The sequence below is a fragment of the Tyto alba genome, unplaced genomic scaffold (assembly GCF_018691265.1).
Source record: "Tyto alba isolate M040663 unplaced genomic scaffold, T.alba_DEE_v4.0 Super-Scaffold_38, whole genome shotgun sequence".
Classification (NCBI taxonomy): domain Eukaryota; kingdom Metazoa; phylum Chordata; class Aves; order Strigiformes; family Tytonidae; genus Tyto; species Tyto alba.
The window spans coordinates 9,872,501-9,900,184 of NW_024881313.1; the positions used below are offsets into that span (position 1 = coordinate 9,872,501).

The following is a 27,684-nucleotide window of genomic DNA, read 5'->3' on the forward strand; positions in this document are numbered from 1 at the left end:
GTTGTGATTATCAAAACAGGAAAAAAAAATGATTTAGACTAAAGCTTTTTATTCCTGGATGTTTTTTTTCTGCCTCTTAAATGAAATATTGCTAAATTTCAAAATGAGGAATTAGAATTAAAAGTTCAAAAAAAAGGATCTTGAATTTTCAAATAACACTTTTTAACAACAGAGATTTAGTCAAATATAATGTGACTTGTTTTGCTAGTAAAGAGGGGAGAGGAGATTATTGTCTTTCAAATACTGTTTGCCAAAAATGCATTTTCAGCTTTGCAGAGTTGTTTGTTGCTGTCTGTCATAAAAAGTTTAAGACTGAATCTGAAAAGGGATCAGCCAAGTTTGAGCTGACATTTTACAAAACAATAGAAATACTTTATTTACATCACCTGAAATGCATCAGCAATGTGTTCCCTGCCCAAGGCATTTTGAGAGCTGCATTAGTCTGTTAGCCGCACTGTGATTTGACTTGCAGTGGGGGAACAGCCAATATGTGTGATGATGGCAATATGTGAGCCATAATACTCTCATTACCAGGAAGAATTTTTTCCTATTGAGAAAGATAGTCTTTTTCCATTTTTCTAGTTTTAACTGAATCTGTTGAGTCTTAAAGCACAGGTTGAAGAGAGAGAAGTGTGCAAATGGATTTACAGTGCTAGGAGAGTATTTGTTTAGATAATTGAATGAACCTTCAAAAAAAAGGACCAAATTATGTAACTTTACATTACAGAAAAAAAAAGACAACTATCAAAATTGATCGTCTCCCATATGTTAAAAGCAGCTCAGACTTCGAATGTGGCTGTAAGGTGCTAACTATGTAGCAACCTCTTAGATTACTTAAAGACCTCTGGTGGCTTTAAACAACTGTTTTGTGGGTACACTTGGTAAGTGCAATATGGTGCAGAGATCCTACACTGGCAGAAGCTGAAGCTATGAAGTCTAAGCACAGTGAGCTTCCTACCACAGTCTTGAAGGAATTTACTTACAAGCACAGCCCCACAGAAATACAGACATGCTTCTTCCAGATTTCAGCTAGCTCATATTCAAGCCACACACCCTGTGCTTTAACTCCACTTTGTGGGTTAGTGGGTCTCATTAATGCAGATGATGTATCATCTTGTTCTAAATACCCCAATTACTTAAGAACTCTCTTATGGAAGCCCCGGGGATCAATCACCTGCTGTAACATATTAGGACGTTGTATCAAAGCTTTAGCATAATTTTTTTTTTTTTTTTTTCTGAAAAGAGCTATGGATAAAAACTTTTGAACTGTAACTTTAAGCTTTATCTTCATTGTCTTATATCTGTCTTCAGACTAACAGAGGGTTCTTCTGCCAATCTAGCTATATGGTATAGCTAAGACCATACCATTTAACAGATTGACAAAATCAAGCCCTAAGACTGTGATTTGCCAAAGTCATGCGAGCACTTGGTGGTGGAGTGAAATGTGATGAAACCTAATTTGGTTTATTTATCTTTATTAGTTCCCATTACTGAATAGTGGCTAATCACTTTTCATGACTTACTGTCAGTTGAATCCTGCTTCTGAGGACCAATGATGTATTTTTGAGTTACAGTAATTTTAATACCGTATCTGTCCAGAGTCTACCTCTCTTTGATGTTCTGTTGTTAGCGTATTGCTGAGCCAGACACAGAAATGTGTACTCTTAGGAAACATACACAGAAAATATAATCGACTGTAAAAAGGCAGCCATGTTTAACAGTTTAAACATGATGGATGATAAGAATTCTTTTTTTCTGCTGTCTCTGGAGTAGAAGGCTATATATTATTTGCAGGGTTTCTTTCTCTTCCCTTATGTCTGTTGAGTTTTTATTTTGTGTTTTTGTTTACTATGGCTTCTTTGTTTTCAGATTTATTTTGACAATAGCAGTTCAAGAGGTGTGGTTAAAATAATGCCATTGCATGCTGGCTCACTTTATTAAATCACAAATTGGAAGGAGTTTGGGAATTTAATTACATACTTTATTTTTGTTTGCTTTCTTTTCATTGGATCCAAAAATAATCAAAAAAGCACAAGAAGGAGACTCTATACCTATGTCTTTCCACCACAGTCGAAGTTTCAAGGTAGTTTATGTATCCTGCTTTCTTAAATGAAGGCTCTGACTGTTGCAATAATATTATTTGTACAAATAAATAAAGAAACACCATTAGGATATGCACTCTTCACAGCTATGAGGAAACAGTTTATAAGTTAGGGACAAAATGTCAGCTTGAGCCTTCACTTAGAATTTCCTGGCTTCAGTCACTTTATGTCTCTTGGGTGAGCTTGTATTTAATAGAGTACATGCAGTATTTAAGATCAGCTACAAGATTCAAGAAATTTTAAAGAGCAATGTTTAACCAATTATATATTGTAATTTAATATCGTTATGTAATGTGTGTGGATTGAAAGTGAGAATTCTGTACACAACCTGATGTCTATATTCATTTAAAAAGGCAACATAGCCAATAGCCAGCAATAACTGGCATAGGCCTTCAGTGATGATGCACATTATTACCTCAGATTAGTAAGGACATACCAGAGCTCATTTGCTTTTATGTATTTCTATTAATTTTAATTTTAAGCCCATGGTCTTTTGACATCATTTACAGCTGAAAGCTGCAGTAGGAATCAATTTCAATGTAATTTAAGGCCCTTGGCTATTAGTCAGGGCCTCCATAGAGCGTAACGAGGTTATCACAGTCATCTGTACTAACTGCAAATGTATTAGAAGTTTCTCAGCTATTTATTACTTCTGTCCAAGTTGTGCATGTAGATCTATTAGTCATTGCCCTTTTTCTGGTATCTGAACTGTCATGAGTCCTATTTGAGGAAATTCGGTGAAACTTTACTTTCATTCAGTTGAAAACAATCACCTGGGCAGTAGACTTGGTTAGTATCAACAGAGAAGACCCCTAAAAGAGTTGTAAATTAAGAATTTGTTAAATAGTAGTTGTAGTAAGAATTAATCATAGTTCCTTTTTTTGCAGTGCTTTTCTGTAGACAGACTCCAAAGATTTTTTTAAAGAAAGGTAAGTTTTGAAATAGTTTTTTTTAATGGATAAGCAACAAGGGACTCAAGTAATTTGTACTGGCTACCTTGTGCCATAGGCCCAGTAAACCTTTTGGGATTAGGTTCAGTGCCATACTAAATGTGCTGTGAGGACTCAGTTCTGTTCTTTTTTTAATCTTATTTGGCCCTTGAATGCTTTCTATGACAACCTCTTCCAACCCTCGTGACGCCAACTCCTTCCCCTGACAGGATTCACAAAAAAAGAGTAAATATGTGGTTCTTCAAAGCAGAAGTGAAAGATATACTTGAGATAAGGTATAAGAATGTGATCCCAGATATTAAATAATAACTAAAATGGCATCAGTTCTGTTCAGGTGACTAAATGACTGCAATAATGCATATTGCCCCATGCCTGTTTGTTCCATAAATGGTTTCATATTTTTGGGTACCAATGTGATTATTTTAGAAATTTTTACCTATTTTGTTTCTATCTATTAAGGTTATATACTTAAATTTAAATATTCAGTTCTGATGTCTAACAAAATAACATCACTAGTCCACAGATAGACTTCCCTCTCTCAAGAGAGACAAAATTTGCCCATAAGTTCTGCTAACATTTGGATTTTATTTGTAAATTTTTAAAATTTAGCATCTATTAAGAGAAAACTTGTAAAATTTTATTTAACGTGAGTGACCAACAAGTTTCAGATTCACTCATCCTTTAAGTAAACAGCACAATTTCTGATTTCTGTAGGAACTTTTTTGTCTTATAACCACATGATAATTTGGGCTTTGTGTTATAAAAGTGTCCTCCAAAACCACATGAAGCAATGAACGTGACAAGTATCTATAAAAGTGGCTTCATGTTGAGGGACAGATTCTCATCCTTAGTGTCACCATGAATATATAGATACTGTATATATTACTTAAGATTGCATATGGACTGCAGGGTTTTTAGAAATATGTCTATTCTGAATGCTTACCACATTATTTGCCAAGAAAGTCACATGCACAGCTGAGAAAATACGGAAATGGGCATTTTCCCAAATTAAAAATTTATCTTGAAAAGTGCCCTTAGAAAAATTTTATGCAATCACCACAGAAATGCATTTAAGAGAGTAAAAACTACCAGGGGAGAAAAAAAGTTCTAGTTTGGAATTACAACACATTGTAAATAATTTTGTATATGCATTTCTATATTTCTGATGTATATGCCTATTCATTGGAAATGTGGAAATAAAATGCACAATTTTTTAGTTCATAAGAGATAGTAAATACAATACAGAGCTGTTATGCAAATTCTAAAATTAGAAAAGCAAGACATTCAATTCTGATGACAATACTATGAAGAGTTCTGAGGACTCCTTTTATATTGAATATTTTTGCAAGAAAGAAGTAAAGATTCTTCTAAGGAAGCGAAGGACCTCATCTAAAGCCTATAGATGGCAATGGAAAGATTACGATTGATTTCACAGGGATTTGGATTTAGCCCAAAGTACACACAAAAGTTCATACAAATCAGTGAACAGTCCAGGATTAAGACATTAGCCAATAATTTCCAAAGTGACTGTTGACTTTGTGCCTCCGTTATGACACATGGTATCCTAATTTCAACGAAGTTTTGAGTACACAGTGAAAATTAGGACCACTTTATGGAAATGTCAGTTGAGGACCCCATATTACTAGCCAGTTAAGAAAATTTTGTTCTTGCTTCTAACAAGAGTCTTCTAATACAGGATTTCTATAGCTGGCAAATCATCACATTATGTTATTAAATCATAGGTTTCATAACCAATATAAAAGAAACTTGCTATGCTGCTTTCCTTCTCCTGTAATTTGTGGCATTAGTAGATAAGAAAAATAAAGTGCATTATATATAGAGGTAGGTTTGAACAGATGTTCCTGAACAGTTGCAGGGGGGTAGGGGTGTTGAGGAAGGTAAAACTTTCCTTCCACTCAGATGTCTGTCTTGAATTTCTCACAGTTTTTGCAGACAGTTTGGCTTACTTCCAACATACATCGTTGCCTGTCTGGTATGAAAAATGCCATCTGTGGTGTATGGAAGTTCTTTCTTTAAAAGTGGCCTGCTAATTATTTTTCAGGCAGGTGTTACTAAAGTGAAGTCAGGTGTCAAGCATGGTATAACCTTTGAATTGCCTAAAATTGCCCTGTTCTTGTATGCTGTTCTTTCCCAAAAGAATAGAACAGAATATTTAGGAAAATAGAAATGTTGGTTGATACAGGATTGAGATGACTCATACAGCAGTATATATTGTGGTGACACTCAAAAACTGAAAGTTAAAGGATGTGGGTTGAATGAAGTGTATATGTTTTCCAAGACAAATATCTTTCTGATCCTTATAAGATGACTTTTTGTTCCTTTACTTTTGCATTGACATCTCGCAAAATGTTAAAAATCTTGATGCGCTCAGAAATTTCAGACAGGGTAAAAGGTGGTGGAAAGAATTTCCTTCTGTGCTTTAGTAGACTGGGAGAGCTGTCGAAAAGAGCGTGGAAGATGGCTGTATTGTGTGAATGACACCTGCAAGTTCTCACCTATATTCACTTTCCAAAACACTCGTGCTTAAAGCTTTTTGAAGATTAATAGGATGGTTAATGGGCCAGAATCAACACATGGGGGCTGCAGGCAACCATTCAACTAATCCATGAGCCCCAGCTCCCAGGATAAGCACTGCTGCTGCCTCTCATTTACAGGAGTTAGTCTGCTCCTCTGTTCCTTACATGACATCAGCCCTCCCAACAGAAGATGAAAACTCACCACACTGAGCCAGATGTTACAACACTTCTCTCTCCCTAGAAAATGAGTGTTGTTAGGAGCTGCGGGATTACCGGTATAAATGCAAGGCTTCCTATTTCCTATGCCGTTTTCAGAATGTCTTTTGAACAAACAGTCCTTTTACTCTTTATAATCTTGGCGTTAAGAAAAAATGACATTTAGTGGTTTAGAAAAATACGGATGAGGAAAGCACAGGCACATTTACGCCTTTTGACAGTAAGACTCTGCATTGTTTGCTTTATCAGTGATGAAAGTAATACAACTTGCTCCCTAGCCTTATGCAGAACCCTTGACAAAATATTTAGAATAGATTGATATGACACTGAGATAAAGAGCAGTCCCGTAGGTAACTGAGTATCTAGTGTTGTTACATTTTTTGATCAACATCTGGAGACATCTGGATGATTCTGAACTACCAGTCTTCTATTATGAAGAACAGTTTTACTTTCACAAGGACTTCCTCTTGTGTTTTCAATATCATGCTTAGCCTCTGACTGACTTAGCATGTTGCGATAATGAGATGTGCACAAAGCACTGGCATGCAGCATTGTTGAGATGATTTCCTTTTTGGCTCAGCCAGATTCCTGTTAAAAGTTATATGGACTCTTAGGAGACTAACAAAAGAAGAATTAAAGATTCAGCAATGTCACGAAGATAAGCCTGATGAAGCTGGAGTTAGGATCTCATGAAATTAAAAGCAGACTTTGTATGAATACATTTATTGAAATATACCATTGACATTTCATTACACAACAAAACCACAAACCCCTAAAACCCTTTCTTGGCCTGGGTTTAATACCTATCAAAATCCCAATGTTTACTTGTTAGAGTGGGTTCTTCATTAAATTTAGAGACTAGAGGCTTAGATAAACACATTTTGATTAGAAAGAAAGGAAAGCAAAGCTAAAAATTGTACTGAAATTGTTCCTGTGCTGTAATGCATTAATGGCTAAAATCCATCCTGTACCTGTTCACATTATGGATTAAATGAGGATGAAGCCATAACTTTGTGATTGAGTCCATCCTACAGTGGGTTTTTGAATGACTTTGTGAATATAGCATTTGAGAGTTCAATACAGGGATGCATTTTAATTCTAGCAGGAGACTATAGTCTCCTATCACATTTGGAAGATACGTGCAAGCACCTTCCACTGCCTCAGAATAGCAGAAAATCACAACAGTATAAAAAAAGGCTTTTCCACTGAACAGTCCTTTCGGAGTCATCTTTGATGGGTCTGATGAAGCTCTGAGGTCCAAAGCACATAGAGGTTTCTCAGAAATTTTGACAGCAAAAGATTATATTATCATCCAGGTATTTAAATTGGCATCTAAAGAACCATATCGAAACATATATGCAGCTTTATGCAAACCATAAACACCTATTATGCCTATTTTTGCCTATCGCTGCTGTGCAGCTCTCCCTGAGGTGAAAATTCACAGCTGTATATTCAGAGAATGATAATGGAAGAAGTGAATGTGAATAATGATCTATCTAACCACAACTACAGTTTGCTTACTTAGCACTTTTTTGATTACTGCAATTACACAGACTGAATTTTAATCGGGACACTGGATTTCACTGTGTTTTAATTTCTCCTGTCAGAAAGGAAAACGTTGTGTGGATTATTTTTTTTTTCAAGTGAATTTGGAAAGCCAAATATGATTGCAACAATTGCTCATAATATACAATTTGTGATTTTTTAGTAACAATGAATTGGCAGAAATGTCTCACATATCAACTGAGTAATGGCAAATTCCCCAGACTAGCATCAATAAAATCATGCCTGGGCATTTTATCTCTCAAATGCAAAGAAAGGATGACAATGTATGGAAAAAATTCATCAGCTCAGTTCCCACACTGATCTTCTCCAATTCAAGTACAAGCATGACATAATCTGGCATAAAACATGAGATTTCATTTTAGAAGTGATGCTATGATGCTCAAAGCAATAAGTGTATCTTATTTTTAAGGAAATTTAATATATTTTTTTTGTGTATTTGTGAGTTACAAAATCAAGTGTTAGTGATGTATCTGAGATGTAATCAAATCATTCCTCTGAATTTAATTCATCTGATTCATCAGAACTCTTCATAGAGTATTACATCTACAATATATCTGTGATCATAGAGTACTCAATTTGTCAACTTACTGGAAAATGTAATTCTTGTTCTGTGGAAAATTTGAGACTTTAAATTAGTTTTCACCCTTAATCAAGTTGCACAGTGTACCTGATCATAACAAAATCATCAGCAAAGAAACATTTACAAAGCAAAACTGAAACTTGTAAAGAACATATATAAAATGTTTTGAGTTAGAATGCTACTTTCACATTTCATTTTTTGTTTATAATAGAAAATTGATAAAATTTTGGTTTGTCTTCACACTATTGCAGTGCCTTAGGCATCTTGCATAGGTGTGATTCAGAAAAAAATAATTAGATTAAGTACTTATGTGAGCAATGGAACAATTCAGAGAGTTTCAGTTGCCCAAAATAGCTGATAAAAATAATGTAGAGATTATTCCCCTTCCCATTTGGGCAAATAAAAAGAAAACTCTCAGCTTCTGAAACGCCAGGTGGCATAAAGTCCAAGACATTTTTAATACAATAATGTCAGTAAGACAAGATGTCTGTGGAGGTAGTTTATGTAGGAATGTTCTTCGCTGGAGCAGAATGATGGTGTGACCGATATCAAAATTTTACACACTATTTGCATACCTGGTAGTTCAGAATTACACATCAAATGTCTCATTGCAGATCCAATGTCAGCTACAGTATTGTAATGCTAAAGCGAATACAGATCTGTATGTGATTATTACATCTATCACCTAGCAGAGAAAAAAAAAAAAAAAAAAAAAAAAACCACAGAAAAAAGAGAAAGAATCCTCTAAGAAGACTTTTCATTCACAAATTTCTTTGCTCATTACATCAGAGTAAAAGCCAGGGCTTTCTCAGGTTGAAAGGTAAAAATATAAAGGCAAAATATATTAAGAGCTAAACTGGACACACAGATTAACATGTTTCAAATTCCTTTAGCTTTGTGACAACACCTGGGCTCCAAATGTACACCTGTATTCAGTGGCATTTCTCAAAGAGACTCTGAAGTTAACATTAACTTTCTTCTCTGAATTCTGAAGAGTTGGTAGAGGAAAGCCTGTTTTTATTCTCCATTTCTCTGCTTCCCATCCCATTCCTTCCTTTCACTGCATTCCAAATTCAAAGTTAGACCTCTACATGGCCCAAAAGAAAGGACTAATGATGTTACAGAAATGGCTCAAACATGCCAACAGCAGCTTTACTGGCTGAGAACAATGGTCTAAAATCTTCACCAATTTACAAGTAACTATAAGGAGTTGACAGGTCAATGTAATTTTTTTTTTTTTAATGAAAAATGCAAAATAATTTATTTTATAAATTGTATTGCTTTATTCAGATTGACTAGTCAGATTGTGCTATATGTCGTAATCTTTTAAGAATGAACATGCATTCCCCAGGTAGCTCATCAGTTTCTTAAAAGCTAAAGAGATGATTCATGTCAAAATTATGGAGTTGATTCATTGCAAACCTACTCTAAGTAGACAGAACTGACCTTGGTAGTTGCATCTGGTCTCTTGCAAATCTTTTTCTAATTTTCCAGTATTTTTTCTTGAAAAATTGCCACAAAAAAACCCCACAAACCCCTAAGCACCCCCCAAAACACTACACATAAAAATCCTGATTAGGCTTTGGCTCAGATGTTAAACCAGTAAGTGTTTCAGAACAGGTAAACAGCACAGCAAATAAAAGCTTACAGACATCTTGATCACAGCTGCTGTGTAACTTACTCTGTAACACTGGAAGGATTCCCCACAACTAAATATCAGGGAATACATTCCATAGTTATGACATACAAATTTGAAGCCTATTTCATTCCCTGAACATAAAAAGAGATTAGAAACATTCATGACTATATGGAGAACTAAATTTTGGAACTAGAGTGAAGGAGGAAAAAAATAGGCATTTCATAAGTGAATTTTGTAGTGGATAGTATTTTTTTTTCCCTCAAAGTAATGTGTATGCATAAATTAAATTTTATTTATCTTTTCATCTATATTAATCATAGAAAAAAGAGGACCAATAAAAACACAAAAAAAAACCCCAAAGCTTTTTTAATGGTGAAATGTAACATATTACTTATAATATTGATCATACTCATTTCAATCATTTATCAAATACGTTTTAGAGTTATTCTTGCTTTTCATACTGTATTAAAAAGCGTGGGGCATGAAATGAACTTCAAGCTTGCAAAATGAAAAGCATTCAGAGATTGAAAACATTTATTTTTAAGTTTAACAGACAGCTCCAGTGCTTATGCATTACAGTAGTCTTTAATTACCTCATCCTATGTTACCTTGTACCGGGACCTCTACCTAGATTTCTGCTCTAGATTTCAGATAATCCAGAAATTTAGGGAGTTTTATGAATTTTCACTTGCTTGCTTTCCTTTAAGATTTTTTTCATAACATTTCCCCCCCCTCCCCCCCCCCATAAGAATTATCTGCAGATTTTGTTGTATTTATTAGTTTTTGCTCTGGTTTTAATTTTTCTTCAGTCCAAATTTCAGCTTCCAGAGCCTTCTGAAGATAACAGCTTCAGTTAGTTACCTTTTGAAAGGGAGACTGTTGATTAAAAAGGGCCTGCAAATTCTGTCTTTATCTGATTGTTGATTAGGAAAGAACCTATTTAGGTCAGTAGGTAGTTTGGCAATTGGAGAGCTAGCTCTGGTGTGAGGAGCATGCTGGAACGTCTCCAGGTAGGATGGGATTGCACAGTATTGTAAGGTTTGTTTCTCATCTTGTGACAGATATATTACGTGGAGTGCATCAAAAGTAGTGGAGCAACGAAGGACGCCCTTTTGCAGGTTTGGACTGTGGGGAGCACTTGGTGCTTCTTCCTGGGGCGGCCTCACAGTGGGAGGTGTGCTCTGGCAGAGGTCCTTAGGCACTGGATGAGAGAGCAAGTGTGTGCCTGTGTAGCTTCAAGGATGACAAGCAGGTGATGGACAGGGTCTTCACAGAGCCCCTGGAGCATCAGGAGCATCAGCTGCAGGATGCAACAAAGGAAGGAGAGTGAGAGGCTACTTGGGTACGAGTGGTGGATGGAGACTTCCTGGGTGGAGGAGGCTGGCAGCTTGTGACTCGGCAGCAGGAGAAAGGCTCCTTCTTTGCCCTCAGACCTGATTTTGCAGCGTTGATGCAATGGCTCGAAGTCAAAGAAGGAGAACAAACTTTACTAAGGGGCAGCACAGAGGCAGCTGGGCCAGAAGTGAGCACTCATTCTGAAGTGGCAGGGGACAGGGGCTGTAAACTCCCTTTGGAGGATGATGGGGTGGCAGTGTTCATCTCCAACCAGGCTTACTGGCACAGAGGGCTTGTTGCCTGCCAGAGGCCAAGGTAACTTATTCATTAGAAGAAAAGAAAAGGGGATTTCCACCTTTCCAAAAGTGTTCTACCACCTTTAATAGATAAGCATTTTAATCCTTTTATTTTGTTCAAATGCATTAATTGTACTCAGCATTTATAACTCACTGTAGTTTATTTAAGGGAGTCATCCACAGAAAATAATCTCTCCCTCAAGGGACTAGAGATTTTTAGGCTAGGATGAAACAGAAATTATGTAATTTTACTAGGAGAAATAAATTATTCCCTGTTCCTCATGGTAAAGGAAAATAGTTGACTTAATGCCAGATGATGCTTGAAGATCTCAAGCTTTAAAATATTACCCAGTGATTTTTATCAAGTACAACTGCTGCTGATACTGGAAGATATCTTTAAAAAGATGTTCAGTCTCAATTTGACAACTGTCCTTATGTTGACGTTCAGCTATATGTGCATAATCTTTATAATTCTTTATGACTGTTCTTCATGATAAAAAAAAAATATATATATATCAGTGTTTTGGTTAGTCTTGCTCGAATGGTGGTGTTAGTGGTCACAATCGCGAATAGAACTTATCTACACAAAGCAGATAAGCGGGCACTTCTTTATTCCAGCACTGGGGAACACGGGGGATAGCTCCACCAAAGATGTGTTCACCGACAGATACAAAGCACAACATATTTATACACTTTTTCAGCAGAGTCATGGTTACATAAGATCAACAAAATTCACAAAGTTTAGTTTGACCTTAATAATGTTTGGCTTTCAGCTACCTCACCTTACCTATATTCCTATTCTACAGAAATCATTGGTCATCCTTACTGATTGATTTGAATAGAATGAGGGGAAGGTGATGATTAGCATATTCATGTTATTTCCTGGAAATCATTATCATATGCAAATATATCTAACACATACGTGGTTATGTTGGACGGGGGTCCTCTGGTGGTTGTCGATACTCTTCATCACTGTGTCTGCCGATTGAACTCCATCCTTGCACATGCTCATTTCATCTTTGGCTGATGCTCATTTCTTCTTTGGCTGATCTTCCCAACCAAAACCAGTTTCTTCTGGTATCTATTGTTTCAAATCAAGATCCATAACCAGTACCCATTGTTTTGATTCAGAGTCCATAACAATTCTTATAGTGTTCAAGGCGCACACCAAACTAGTTACCTATTCCTAAGGGCCTTCGTGTACTTTATATTCCCATAGCTGCTATAACTCCATTTTAAAATCAAAATCATATTCTAAACTAAAATCAAAATAGTATTCAAGCTATTTTATTAAGGTAACTGCAACAGTGGTACTTCCTACGCTTCCACTCAGAAATGACCCACAGTGACTCCTGCATGCACACATGCAGCAAAGTGGTAGCATGTGCTATAGCTCATGTCATGAGATGTTACATGATTCTGGATCTACCTCATGTTGATATTCATATGCTCCTAATTCAAAAACATGAAAGAGACTATTCTGGTGACAACAAATAAACAGTTATAATCACTGGTCAGATAGTACAAAGACTTATTAAACAGGTTATAACATGTCTGATCAAATGATCCTGATGTACAAGATAACTATCCTGAATCTGAGGTTGTAATTTATATAATGCTGATATACCATGTAGGTTACAGTATGCAGCAACTTGAAACCTGGTGTTCCTAATAAATGAAACTAAAATAAGATTTTTCAGAAATAAAAGTGCAAGAAATTGCACAGCAGATCATGCCAAATAAAATTGGAAACACTCACAACAGGTGGGCAGGCTGTTCTTCTAAAGTTACTTGATAGGCTTGCCTTGAAGATGGAATTTATTTTTCCAGTAACTCCCATCCCATCCCCTCTCCCACCAAAAAAACAAAACACATTTTGCCTCAGTAGGAACAAAAGGTTAAAGTACTTCAAGAGCAGAAAATGCTGAAAAAATAATATAAAAATACCCTCAAAACGTTTCTGCCTTATTCTTCAGCCTGTCCGAGCACCCTGATGACTGCCTCCTGACTCACCAGGCAGCTGTGCTGTCTGCAGCAGAACCGGGCATGAGCCAGTCGGCTGGTGTGGAGCTACTCACTGCTTAAAAGAAGTTTCTTGGAGCTGTTTCAGGTTGTGCAGAGATAAGCAGCCCAAGAGGCCAACTTCAGGGAGTGCCAATAACTGACCTAATTAAGAGTTCACCTCTTAGGCAGGCTGGTAGCTGAACATCCAATAGATGGGGCAGCCTAGGAGCCCACCCATGGGCAGCTGAACAGCTCAGGCAATGACGCACGCAGACAGAGGATGAACAATCATTTATTTAGTTGGACCATATGCCTGTTTATTGACAAATCTTCCTACAGAGCTTAGGCATAAGATACCAAGATAAGTCTGATGTTCTGAAATTCCCAAGCTTTTCTCAGCTGGGCAGAGTCCGGACTACCATGTCATCCTGATTGCCCTTTCTGTTGTGAATGTCTATCTTGAATTCAGTCCAGAACAATTCAAGCCAGTTTTAGCATTTTGTTTTGTTGCGCTATTTTTTCTGCTGATGGAGCATGTTAAAATGGCTCAGATCAGTGTCTAATGACCACCAGGGCTTGCACAAGGAAAGCGCCAAGAGTGCACAACAGGCAGCTGGAAGTGCAGGAGGACTGAAACCACTCCTTAGGCTCTCTTGGGGACCTCCTGCCATTACAGCACTGTTCAAGAAGGCTAACACGCAAACACATTAGAGGGCTTTCTGCTTATGACTGGCTCCCCAAAATCAGTCAGAGCTTCAGGATGAACCTCCCTGCCCGTCTTCCTTGCAGTCAGCATAGCTACCACACCAAAAGGGCTTTTTATCTCTGACTTTATTAGAGCAGAAACTAAACCACAGTAACTTCTCAAATACAGAAAATTGAGGTTTCGCTGTTTGATGAGTAATAAAAATACAGAGCATGAATGCCAGTTTCCCTGCTGCTCATTGTGACGGTGAGCCATTACTTTCAGACCCTGTATGTCTCAGCTTGCAATCTCAGCTCAACCTCTGCAAAGCTTCTCTGGTCTCCAGGAGAACCTCGCTCCTGCAGATCTGAGCCACCGTTGTCCTCTTTCTGATCAGATCCTTGCCTCTTCATCTCATGCTACATCTTTCATCTGCTAAACCTACCTCTTGAACATTCCCCTCCTGGCTTCCTTGAAGCCCAATGGATCCCATGGAGAGCACCATCTTCCTCTCCTTCCAGAAGATGCCCATGACCCTGTCCATGTGTGGCAGCTAGAACATGGAATACCAGGGAGTCTTCTTGTCCAGCCAAAGCTCATCCTTAAAATGCAGTATGTGAGATATATAATTATGTGAATAGGCAAATAAAAGAAAAAACTTCCATCCTGCTACAGGCTGGCCTTCCAAAAAATAAGGGTAACTTTGAAAAAGGCAGTTACTGAAGTGCTGATGTAAAGGAAGCGTCGGCTGTTTGGATGTAGTTGCATGCTGAGGTATGATAGCCTGCTGAAGCCATATTTTTGGCAAAGGCACAGGAGGCAGTGACTCCACAAGCTGTTCAGTTCATCTAATAACTTGCTGCTGCTGAAACGAAGTCCTGTTTCCACTTCATTCTCCCATCTCTGGACTGTAGCTATGTGGCCCTACCATCTTTCTCCTGGGCTTTCATGCCAACTCCTGCACTCTCTGGACCATGTCACGAGCCACTTAGATCACTAGAGTAGTAGAAAAATGTAAAACTATTTATTTTCTGGCTTAATTTCTTGCTATGTGAGTTTGAGGTAAATCAGCTCATGGGGGAATCCTGTCAGTCTCTGTGCCAGGGCAAGGTAAACGGTGGAGAAAGCCTGTTAGTAGTCAGGAGTGAGAGAGAAATGCTGCCCACCCATTTTCCAGCAGAAAGTCATCATCTGGCTCAGCTAAATAGGGGACCAAAGTCTAAGGTGCAAATGATTCCCCAGGTCAATCCACAATACATTGATTAATATGCAGAACATCTCTGTCTTCAGGTTTCTGGAGTCAGTATTATGCTGTTAAGAATTCTGTATTAATACATATAGTTTATATAATATGAATAAACACTTGAAAAAAACTTTGAAAAAAAATTTTAAAAGGTATTCTATGATGTAGGGTTTAGCACTGGCAAAGACAACGTTAAAAATATTTCATAACACCAGTTTTATAATAACACTCATGCCTTTCGTGCTCCCCTAATGACATCCATTGCCAAACGTGAATATAGGTGCTGAATACCTGGAGTAGTGATACAAAAAATGCTGACATCTGCTCATCACAATGCATTCATTTAAAGTGTTTCTATATTCAGAGATACTACTACACAAACAAAGCATACTAAGCCCAGCTTGGTTCTGGACATGATTCAGTTTGCTGTGAATGATTGCCAAGGCAGACTATATAGCCCATCCCAATTTCAACCTGCCCTAATTCCCTTTATGAGTTTATTATTTAGTGCTGAATTAGTGCTCAGAGAGACCCAAACAGGAAGCGTCTGGGCGTTCTCTGTTCATGAAGTGGGTGGGATGGAGTTCTTTAGAGAAAACAAAATATGATCCACCTACAGATCATGTTAGGCCAGCTCCCCAATTTCCTCTAAGTAGAACAGAGGCTTTTGTTGCCTTAGTTACTGGAACGATGTACTGGTCAACAGCAGAATCCCAGTCTCCAGACAGAACATCCTTCTGCATTTCTGATGGCAACATAGGATGGGAAATATCTACTTTTCAAATTTTTTGTTGTAAAAAAAAAAAAAAAAAGTGGGTTATTTAACTCTGCAGAAAATAAATTAATAAAAAAAAATCAACTTGTAAAAAAAATTCTGCAAGGTCACTGAATGGAGGGAGTATCTTCTGGTAGAGGGTTACAGCTTCCACTAAAGCAATGTTCCTGGATGTTTTATTTTCTATTCCTTTCTTAACAAAGAAAAGAGCAAGCACTGGAAACTGTATGCTAAATTTCAAGGCTTAAATAGACAACAGTAGCTACGTTTGTAGAGCCAGATTACTGAAGCCTGTCTAAAACTCATAGATGTTCCAGATAGGATTTTAAATTGTTCTTCTCCTTACCAGAGGTATAGCTATTGTAGTATTATCATCTATTTTTCCTTGGACACAGAAGCTGGAAAACACAACCCATCTGTTTTTGCTGCAAAGTATGATCAGGTTCAAATTCTTTCCTTTAGTTTCGAAAACAAGCATTTCAGTATGGTGATACTTGGGTGATAATTTACACTGAAATGGGGGTCCAAAATAGTAATTTTTAAGCAAGAATGGAGTCCCAAATAAATGATGGATTCTCTTCTTTCCCAGAATGGTGTGATATGAGGTAGTGTTTCCCTTGAACCTAAAATGTATCTCACTTTCTGTGGCCATGGGCTCCCTTGCCCTGCTAATCGTTTTTCTCACCCCATAGTGGTCTCCAGATACTATCCATTGATAACATTTTTTTTCTGTGGGATTAAGTTTTGGTCATTTTAACTCTGCAAGCTGATAGTGGAGCAAGATGAACACCAGCACCAGGGCAATGAAGGGCTCAGGGTGGCCTGCTGGGATGGTGTGGCTGAGGTTAGGGGTGTTGAAGGAGCTGGAAAGTGAGAATAAGGCCGTAGAAATAGTTAGGCTAATCTAAATGAAAAAGCAAACATTTTCTACCATATGTCATTGCTTGCAATGAAGATCTAGTCAGAATGCTGTTGATTTGTGTGATTCTGAGTAAATTTGGAATTTTCACTTAGATGAATTCAGATTTTAGAAGTTAGTAACTGGAGTTCTATAAAAACCTCAGATTACTGTAAATCAACGTTGAAGTTGAGAAACTAGGATGTAATTTTAAAGCATTTTAATAACTTTATTAATTTTCCCTTATATCATAATACGAGTGTAAACTATGCATATTAAGAGAGCAACCAAATCTATTTGACCATTAATGCCATTTTAAAATACTTGTACTTTGTTCAGCTTTAAGTAAGATATTTTTATTGGTACTTCCAGTAATTTTCTGACATTCATGCCCTATTGTTGCATTATTTGAACTCCAGAACACTGTTTAAATCTACCCCTCCTCGCCGGTGTTTAAATGGCAACATATTTAATACAAACATCACAAATGTGCATTACTTCAATTATTTCAATGTCAATTTCTACGTATGTTCTAAACAGAAATTTCAGCTGAAATTACCTGTCATAGTTCCTTTCCAAAACTAAGGGTTGATTCAATGTAGAAAGTTTTTTTTTTAATGACTGGCAGGATTTAAATTGTGGCAAAATCCTCTACAGTAGGATTTACATGCCATTTCTTCTGCAAAGACCGTACGTGGAACTGAACGTTTGAGATGAAGGAGTTGTTGGGACATTGTTATTTCTGGCTAATCTATTCTATCACAAAGCTTATTATTTGTACTAACGCCAAACATATCAAGTATGATTGACAAACATTTGACAGGGGATTGCGTGCTCCCAAGCTTCAGACTGGAGGCCTGAATGTACAAAGCCTGTCCTTATTCCCATTTTTACAGGGATCTAGCATACATGTTTTCACTGTTCCTTTGTATTTCCCTAGTTTTCATTCCTTTGTAAATGAAAGCATACTAGCTGGCTTTAGAGGTTACCCTCAGTATAGTCATGCTAATTGGAGCTATATAGAAATAAGCCACGATAGGCCCCTCTGAAAGTTTAAAAACGAAAAACTTTTAATGGGAAGAATGTTGGACCCATACAACCAAACAAAGGGGCTAACAAGCCCACCTCGCCTTGTTTCTCAAAACCCTTCATGTTTTAATTTACTAAAATTCTGCTTTTTATGCAGAATTCAAAACCTGACCAGTATTCTGTGTGTGTGGATGCCTGCCTAAAAGGGAAAAGGGAGAGCTTGAGCTGTGCCGTTTAGAGATTTTTTGAAGGTGAGAAGGGCCATGCGACGCGTGTGTGTGAGGGCCTTCTTGCTCTCACATGTGGGCCATGCACGTGACGACAGAGAAAAAAAAAAAAAAAAAAAACAACCAAACCAAACCAAACAAACGAACAAACAAACAAAAAACAAAAAACAAAAAAAAAGCTGAGGAGACGAGAAAATCAGAAATCCGAGGCTTTCCCCGAGCCAGCCTCCAGGCCCCCCAGTGCCAAGGGGAAGCGAACTAAGGCCGCGGGGCCGAGTTAAAAGTCCGGGGGGCGCGGGCGTTGCGCTGAGGGCGGCGCGCGCTGCGCGGGAGCGGGCGGCGCGCGGCGTTGGCGCACCTGCGGGCGGGCGATGGGCAGTGAGGCGGGCGGCCCGCGGGCGGCCGCGCCGGGGCAGCAGCTCCGCGCTCTCTTCTACGCGCTGCCGCCCGGCGAGAGCTCCTTCCGCGCGGTGGAGGAGGTGCCCGACTACGTGGAGAAGGTGAGTCCCGTCCCCATCCCTCCCCCGCAGCGGCCTTCCCCGCCCGCCTCCGACAGCCGCGGGGGGCCCTAGGGGACAATGCCCGCCAAAGGGCACCTAATTTAAGATGAAATACCTCGTCTTTCTCTGACCGCTTTTGCTCCCGGGCTCTCTGTCTGCAAGGTGCTTGCGTAAACTGCCCGTGTAACCGTGCACTCTATTTTAATGTAGTTTAAATGAAGGCTCAGATGCTTTCTCCTGATATCAGGAGCTGAAGTTTTTAGAGAAGCATCTCAGATACCTGAGGGCTGATGCTAACGTTGTTCAGTTTGTCGGTGCTGCTGGATTATAGTGGCAGCAAACTGAACTGATTAAGCCGGAAAACACGATACTGTGTTCGGCTGTTGTGGTCCTTAAAGCAAGCGAAAAGTCAGGCCTCCTTCTGCCTTTGAGGTGAGTGCTACAAGCTCAGTCAAAGAAAGAAAAATAAGAATTTCTATTTAAAACAAAAAATAAAGATTGTTTAAGAGAATTGAGAACAAATATTTGGGTTGGGACAGTGCTGTCTTCTAAAGCTCCGTGGCAATAGTACAGAGGTCAGGGGTGAGAACTCCCTTGTCAGCAGGCAGCAGCAGCATATCCCTCCCTCCCTCCCCTCCCGCCCTGCCAGCTTAGCCACTTCATGAAGGTACCTTTGCTCCCTTCTGTACTACCCATTGCACGTATCTTGGCACCCGGCTCCTGCTGAACCTGGAATCGATGTGAGCTTTTCATGGAGACAGCAGATAAACATTATTTTGCCCATGTCAAAGTAAATTCAGTCCAGCTTCACTGAAGATCCACACTGTTTATATCGGTCCTGGTATATCTGACTGGATCCTGGGATTTCTGACTAGCTCCTTTGCCAGATAAGGCTTGGACTGCTGTGCAGCAGCTATTGGGCTGCAATAGGGGTGTCGTGGGTTGCGCAGAGCAGTGCAGCTCCGTCAGCAGCTTTCTGGGAATTGTAGTACGCAGCAGGCCCTCGCTGTTATCAGCAAACATTGCCCTTTTGGATAGGGTAAACAGACAGATGCTGCAAACCCAGCCTGTGAATGCAGTGTCTGGTCGATGGACTGCTTTCCTCAGAGGCATTTTGCAACTAAGCTACAGTGTCACGATCGAGGAAGACTGTCTAGAGCTTGCCTAGTCATCTGGTGTCTCCAGCTTTATCTGTTGCATATCTCAGTCCCTTTTACTGTTTCTCCATTTCCAACCCAGTATCATTTACTTTCTTGCCAACAGCATTCCTTAACATCCCTGGGCTTTCTTCTCCTGTGCAGACCTGTGCAATATTCAGCTCAGACCTTGGCCAAACCTGGAATCTCATTTACTGGGTGCACAGCTGTAAAAGTTTGAGGAAGGATTCTTAATGCTTCTTTGGACTGTAAAAGTGCCTGCAGGCTTCTGCTGTTGTAAAGCACCACTGTGATAAGTTTGTAAGTGAATATATACCTCGCAAAAAAACTACAGTAAAAAAAGGTTTCCCATTATGGTTCTACTTTCCTATAATTGCTATCTTGGAGGTTAGTTGTACTAGAATCCCCCCCCCCCCCCCCCCCCTCAGTGCATTTGTTGCCAGAACAGATCTTTTGATGCTTGGTTAGGTGGGTGTGTAAAAGACTTTTAGTAGTGTAATTGTCTTAATGGCTCTGGTCTGAGCTTAGGCAGTGTTCACACCTCTTCTTCTGGCCACGTGTTTGTGGGCAGAAGGTAACTATCTACAGTCCCTCTCCATCTGCTTTTCACTGTTTTTTATTTGACCTACTGCTCTGGCAGCTTTTCTTGGGCTGTTGAGTGAACAACAGCAAGAATAGCAGATCCATTGGATGCAGGAGGGCTAGGTCTAATAGTGACCTGATGAGCCATTAAAGAGGGGCTCAGAGTGGTAACCCCTTGAGCTGGTACAAATACAGAAGTGGATGTCTGAGCTCAGCCCAACACGGAACAAAAAAATTTCTAGTGTGGAGCTGGTAATAAATGAGGGCCTCTGCTCCAATAATTAATTCTAAAAGACAGTAACAATTATGCAGGTGTGAAGCAAACTACTGATTACATTAGCGTCTCCTAAAGAGTTTTTTTTTATGCTTGTTTGGTTTTTTTTTTTTTTGTTTTTTCTGAGGCATCGTATGGAAGTAGGATTTAGATCTCAGATCTGTGATCTCTCATGTATCAGATGCATGAGGGTATTTCTAGTACGTTAGATCACATGGTTACAGCTGTGAGGATATGCACCTTCCAACATCAGGCATGTGACAGAACCTCCTAATTCACTCAAATATTCATGTTTTGAGTGATCTGCAAAATTGAGCACTTTGGTGATTTCCCAAATATAGGTACTTCATAGGAGTAGCTCCTGTGAGCTAGTCAGCTGTGCCAATACACCTGGGCAGCAAATGATAGCAGTGGGTAAAGCAGTTCTGATTTTGAGAACTGAATAACGTGGGTTAACTTGTGTGGTGTACTTTCTGGCTATTGTTATATTACTTCCATTTCAGAGGCAGGACAGCTCGCGGTCCCTGTATCGTGCTCTGTATTTTATCAGAACTGTGTGTGAAGGCCTCAAGTCATATTAAAAACATGAGCTGATCAGCTACTAGTGACCAGTAGCAAAGCTCTGCAGCAGGGCCCTGGGAAAAATCAGCCTTCCAACTGATCTCCAGAATTCTGGGAAAAGGGGTCCAAATCCTAGACCATAATCATAGAACTTATTTTTATGTGAGCTTTTGTCATGTAGAACTTGAAGCCCTTGATTTCCCCTTATTTTTAGGAAGAGAAGGGCAAGTATAAGTCAATTTTCTTTCTCTAGGGCAGAATGTCCTGACTCTCACAATGTATACTCATGCTTCCCCTGTCCTTTCATGAGCATCTTCTTTGCTATGGATATAAGATTATGCTCTGCATGCTCTGTTTTTTCGATTCTCTCATAATCTACAGATGGGCAGATGGAGTGCTGCTTTTTCCTTGCTGACTGTAGTTTTCATGAACAACAACAACTTTACTTTGCTCCTTGCTATGTTCTGAAATTACTGCTTGTGCTCAGTAAAGACTTTCATGAGTCAGATTCAGGAAGAGAGCACATTGTTCCTTCCGCCAAGAGCCCCAAAATGAAAGCTTTAAATTTAATAATCACTGTTTTTCTTTTCTATTTACTCTGTTTTTGGGAGCCTGAAGATTAGGTTCGCATTTATACTCAATTTACATTTTAGGCTTTGCTTCTAAATAATAAGGCACAGAACCTTCACATTTAGTTTTACATGAAAGTTGAGATTCTTGTGCTATAAGGACCTGGGACTTTAAGAAAACAAACTGTTTCAAGTCTTGCAATAAAACCATGAATTTATGCTGAGTTTCAACTGAGAATATTATTTTTTGCAACTGTTTAAGCAGAAACTAATTTTAAACGGTCCTTTGCATTCTGTAAGAGTTGGTTACTTAGAAAGGAATTCCTCTTACTCAGTGCTCAGAGCTTTCAAGGTATGGATCAGTTATTCAAGTAAACCACAAGCTAATACAAATCTCCATTAAATATTTCTGGTGATGGGTGAAGAGAAAGAAACTGGAAACGGAGAGAGAGTAAAACATGTATAGACAAGAAGATATCAGTAGGGATCCAGCTTCTGTTTCTGACATGTGATGCCAACAATGGCTATTTCTTAATTTTGTGCCATTTTGTTTGTAGGGGCAATCCGTGAAAACTCTTGCAGAGCTACCTATCTATCCTCAACAGGTTCCTTAAATGTCCTCATTGTCATTCTAACTTAAACAAAAAAGGAAAAAAAAATAATGGTTAGGCTAGTGAGACTATTGTCTGTCTTACTGACTGTCTCATTTTTTTCTGAAGTATTTGCATTATCCTTCTGGTGTCTTACATCTCATCCTTAGACTGTAGGCTATTTGGGACAACAAGAACCTTTTCCTTCTGTTTGTACAGCATCTAACATGGTAAGATCATACTCCATGACAATAGCTGTTAGGTGTTATGATCACATAAATAATACATACTAGTTTTGATATAGTTTGATCCCTTCGATCTGCTTTGGACAAAGCTTAATGTGGATGTGTGGGAGAGAGGTAGTAATTTCTTAGATACTAAGAGGTATGCTATAAATCTTACCTTTCACACGCTCCTTGATGGGCAGAATGTTAAGTCTCTCTGAATGTTTCTCTATCCTCCTTGCTATGACACTCCCTATTTGTGAGTCAAAAAGTGCTGTCAAATGCTTGGCTGTCTCTCAGCTTCACAGTGGGAAGAAAATATTTAATGAAGTCAGTGGGAGAGAAGTTGTATTAGTATAAAGTCAAGTATTTTAACCATTTCAGAGGTTTCTAGGTAAAGTGAATCACCACATATAATGCAGGCATCATATATTTCCTGTTCACTATTTTCATTTCATGAATGAAACATCCCACTTTTTCTGTTCTGAGCCCATTCAATTTGCTGTGCAGCTTCTGGTGTCCCATAACTTCAAACTGCCTGTAGTCTCTGTTAGACCTGGCTCCTAATATTATGGTCAAGCATTTGTTAGTTCTTCTTAATAAGACCCTTTTTATCTCTGGTAGAATGTTACAGCTGTGGTCATCAAGCTTTGTTTGGTAAGTTAGGAATCTGTTCCTTAATTACATCAATTAAGAAAAGTACATTAAAAGTCTTGTCTACTCAGAAATGAAGCAGCTGGAGCAAAACAAGTATTTATATTTTCCTAGAACGTTTCAGTGATTTCAAATGGAAGGTTGTGGTGTTTGGTTTTTATTTCTCTCTTTATTATTGATTTCAAATATCCAAAGATCTACCACATTGGTTTTCTTGGGTGTTCTTTAGGCTTTATCCATAGGTCTTCCTTTGATTTCAAAGTGTTTTATATCATCAGTTAGTGCATATCCCAAACAGGCTTTTAGATACCTAAAATGCTGTTAAAGAGCAAGCTAGGCATCTAAATTAAAAAGTGCCATGTTGATATTAATCTCTGTTCATCTGTTATTGTAACCTAACCCTGAGCTGCTGAAGTTTATGAACTTTCACATTTCCTAGACGCTATAAATCTCTTGCTCCTTGCATGGTTTGAATCATCCAATTCTTCTTTGACTGAGCAATCTGGTCTATATCCATCTTAGGCTCTTCAGTGTCCCAGCCTGGTAGGAATTCCCGGATCATATCTCACTTGCCAACAAAAATGAGCACCCTCCAAAATGCAGTGGCATTTGCAGAGGCAACATGCTTATTCCATTAAAATGTTGTATAGGCAGGGGCAGCCTCTCTTCTACAGCAGTGCAGTTTGGGGGGTTTCAGTGTGTGGATCTGTATGTGCAAACGCAGGTCACTTGAAGGGGGCAGCAGACGACAAACAGGGCGAGTCGGGCAGTGTGATGCCTCCCCTAATGGTGCGGAAAGTCTCACCGGTCTTGCATTTCTCTCGCCCTGCAAAACACGGTGGGAATTTTATGCCTTAATACCAAGAAGAAGTAGTTGTCTGAATGTCTTCAAGGTCACCTAAAAGTTTTCTACAGAGCGAGGGAGGCAGTTGAAAGAACATTCACATGCACATAGACTTGATGCAAGTAAAATAGCTGCCTCCTATTTTCCTTGCCAATGTGCCTTCTAGATTTTGGTGACAGTGGCTGATACGCTGCCACTGCCTTGTCATTCTTTCCACCTGTGAAGTGCAAGGACTGTTAGGACTCCAGTGTGAGTAAAAAAGTATATGCTCTGCCAATTACTGTTATTCAAGGCTTTTTTCTTGCCTGTGCTGATGAAAATTTGAGAACAGCTGTAACAATCTTTCTCCACTGCTTGTGGTGCCATAATAACATTACTAGCCACAGCCATACCTTTCTCTACTGGGTGCTGCTGTTGTGCGTTTTCGACTTGCAAGTTGATCTGGGATGCAAGATGGAGAGTGTGAATTAAATCCTAGACTGAAGCAGTGTTGTGAGTGAGAAATGTTTTAGTCTCACTCATCATTATACTTTTCTTCAGAAAGGCAGAAAATTATTTTACAGTTAGTACAACCCAAAAGAAAAAAGGGAACATTGTATCAGTGCGACTTCCTCTGGAAAGAGAATGTGTTGTATGGCCCAAATCAGAATGGGCTGCCTAGTTAATGGGTTCTCTGAAAACGCATACAGAAGAGCCGTTGCTATCTGCAGCAAAATGTATGGCAACAGAAATGCCAAGTAGAAAGAAATTCACTTTACTGTGTCTTTCAGATAATATCGTTGGATGCCAAATTCAGTGGGTGAACACATTAAAAAAAACACATATCAAATCAAAAGCAGATTATGTTTTACCTTTGTTTAGAGGAGTCCACAAACGTTGCTCCTCTCAGTGATTTACTTGAATATTAGAAATATGAGATTTGAAAGACTTTTGTGTTTTGATGACTTTTAACAATTTATGTGCAGAAGATACAAAAGAAAATAATATGGGAGGAGGTTAGTGCACTGGATTTATGCTGGTGTTGTGTATTAAATAGTAGCCTTGGTGGTTCTGGTTTGTAAGGTCCGTGTGGAGCTTTATCATAGTAGTAGCTAGTAAGGTGCCAGCCAAACCAAGAAGTATCCAACTGCATAAATGGCTCTCAGGAAAGGTGGATCTAGTTCTATTTGTGTAGTGATTTATTTTCTTCAAATTATTTTTCAGAGTATTCCATTCTTCATTGCTTTTATTGGCCTGGAGTTTGCTGTCAGCTGGGTTCAGAAGCGTAAGCTGTCAGGTCGGATCAATGATGGCATAAGTTCTCTTTCTTTAGGTATCCTGTCTCGACTGCCAGAGTAAGTATACATGTTATATTAGCTCTAGATTTTTAATCACTAAGAAGTAAGAAAAGAGAATTATATACTGAAGTTGTTACTGCTAACCAAAAATGATTAAACGAGGCATCTGGATTTTACTTTGCTAAAATGAAGTTTCATAAAGTGTGTAAATGTCTTTCTAATATGTAAGGTTAAATGTGATACTTGCAGGATATTTTCCAGCTCCAATTATATTCATTTATATTTGATCTTGGATGTCACCTTTTGCTGACTCTGGGACTTCAGCTGACTTGACCCTATCTTATATTTGACTGTATGTTAAAATATGAGTTTTCTTTCATTAACTTCAGAAGGAAGAAAACAAAGCAAACCCAACAAACCAAAATAAGTTCATTATTTTTATTAGCCTTTAAAAATTAAATTGTATGCATATAACCAGATTGACAGAATTGTGAATAAGCATGTGATCCAAAGTTTTTTGAACGCAGTCATAATCTTATGTTTGACTTCAGTGGATTTTAATGCCTGAGAGAATTGTTGCAAACATTATCATCTAATCTATTCTCCAATCTAAAGGCCATAAGATTTACCTGAATTAGTTCAGAGTGAACAGAGTTGTGTTTTAAAGAAGTATCCACTGTGGATTACTAAATATCAAGTAACAGGGAATCTAGCAAATTCTTTATATAAATTGCTTTTAGTGTTTTTCAGGAACTCTAATTGCATCTAAGGAATATCATGTTTTAGATCTGCCTTTGCATGATATGAGCCTCCAGATGATAGATTTTATTACATCTTTTCTGGTAGAATGAGATTACATTTCTATTCCCCATGTATGAATTTACAGATTACCACCAAATTGTATATAATCTGTTCATTACATGAAGAAAAGTTTTTATTCTTTGAATTAGACTATGTGGTGTATTTTTCAAGTCTTTCAATTATTCCCGCAGTCTTTTTTTCTGAATCCTCTGCAGTTCTTCAGCCTTCTTAGTGTTGATGTCTCAAGTGCACTCCATATTTCAGAAATTACTACATCACTGCCAAATAATGAAGTCATTTGTTCTCTATTTCTACTCGATGTTCCTCCCTCTGTATATCCCAGGTCCTCTGAGCCATCCTTCATCCCCAAATATTTTTTTAGATTCTGTGGCTTACGTTCCTCGTTCATAGGCAATATGTTCTTATATTTGGCCACAGAGAAATACATGGACAGTACATTTGGTCATACTGAAATAGTTTGAATCAATTAAATGTTGTCATTGGTACTTAAAGATCCCTGTTTTTTGTCATTGCAAATTTTGCTAGAAATCTCTTTTGATCCAGGTTATTGATAAAATACCTTAAAAGAGCACAGCAACAAAAATTATCCCTTCTGGCAGGTAGCACCCATTTTCTGAAATGTGTAAATCACCCATTTTGTAATCTATTGAACACTTGACATGTACTTGATTTTTTTTAAAAAAAACCCAACTTTCTAATTAAGACAAATTTTGACAAGTTCTATGCCTGTGCCTTATGTACAAAGACAACTTGTGATGGATCGTGTTAGTTATCAGTAGTAAATATCATGGATGAAGCCTTTTAAGGAGTTTGGTAGATAAATAATGTCACTTAGAGACACTCTTCTGAACTCTTAATATATCTGCAGATAAGAAGCATGAACTTTCAGCGTGAGAGGTATTCAAACATAAATTAGTGTTTAAGTTATTTGATAATTTTGTGACTCTACTTTTGCAGGTAGTGTACAACCTATATTCAAACCATTTTGTTGCTCCTAATATGATGTGTGAGCATGATCTTGAAGGAGAAACTTTAAATTTTTCATTATATTTTAAGCTGTAAGAAACTAAATATTTACTCATACATTAGACTTGTGTGCACCTACACACAACCCTGATAAAGGCTTATTCTAGCTTGCATGCAGCTAATATTAACCCAAATTTTCTAGACAGTCATATAGTTCACTGGTTTATGATGCTAAATACTTATTTTTTAAATCTGAAATATTCAGGACTGATTAAGTTAAACAAGGGGACTGAGATATATGTAAGGCAAGTTTGAATGACTTTGTGAGGCCTTTTGGCTTTATTTTAAGAACACTAAAATGCTTCAGATGCACTTACTGCTGGACGAAATGCTTGCTAAGAAAACTAGTGTTGTGTGTGTGGAACGCAGCTGTGCAAGGTACTGAGTACTTTTATTATTTTGGCACTCAGTACTTTGCTGCAGAATTTGGCTTGCAGGCTATGCAGTTTGCTCTTGGATAAGAATTATTTTGCAAGGTTGTTTCAACTGAGTGAACCAGATGACCCTTGATGACACAAACTT

The 27,684-nt window shown here is 38.3% G+C and overlaps 1 protein-coding gene across 1 annotated transcript in view; it reads left to right on the plus strand.

Moving 5' to 3' along the window:
- The first annotated feature begins 18,428 nt into the window (after positions 1-18,428).
- The window catches only part of AGMO (alkylglycerol monooxygenase), a 195,403-nt gene continuing 186,147 nt past the window's right edge, over positions 18,429-27,684 (plus strand). Inside the window, exons 1-2 of the mRNA XM_032991450.2 lie at positions 18,429-18,582; positions 25,241-25,371. Coding sequence (XP_032847341.2) covers positions 18,454-18,582; positions 25,241-25,371 — 260 coding nt within the window. The 5' untranslated portion in view covers positions 18,429-18,453. The remainder of the gene's footprint in view (positions 18,583-25,240; positions 25,372-27,684) is intronic.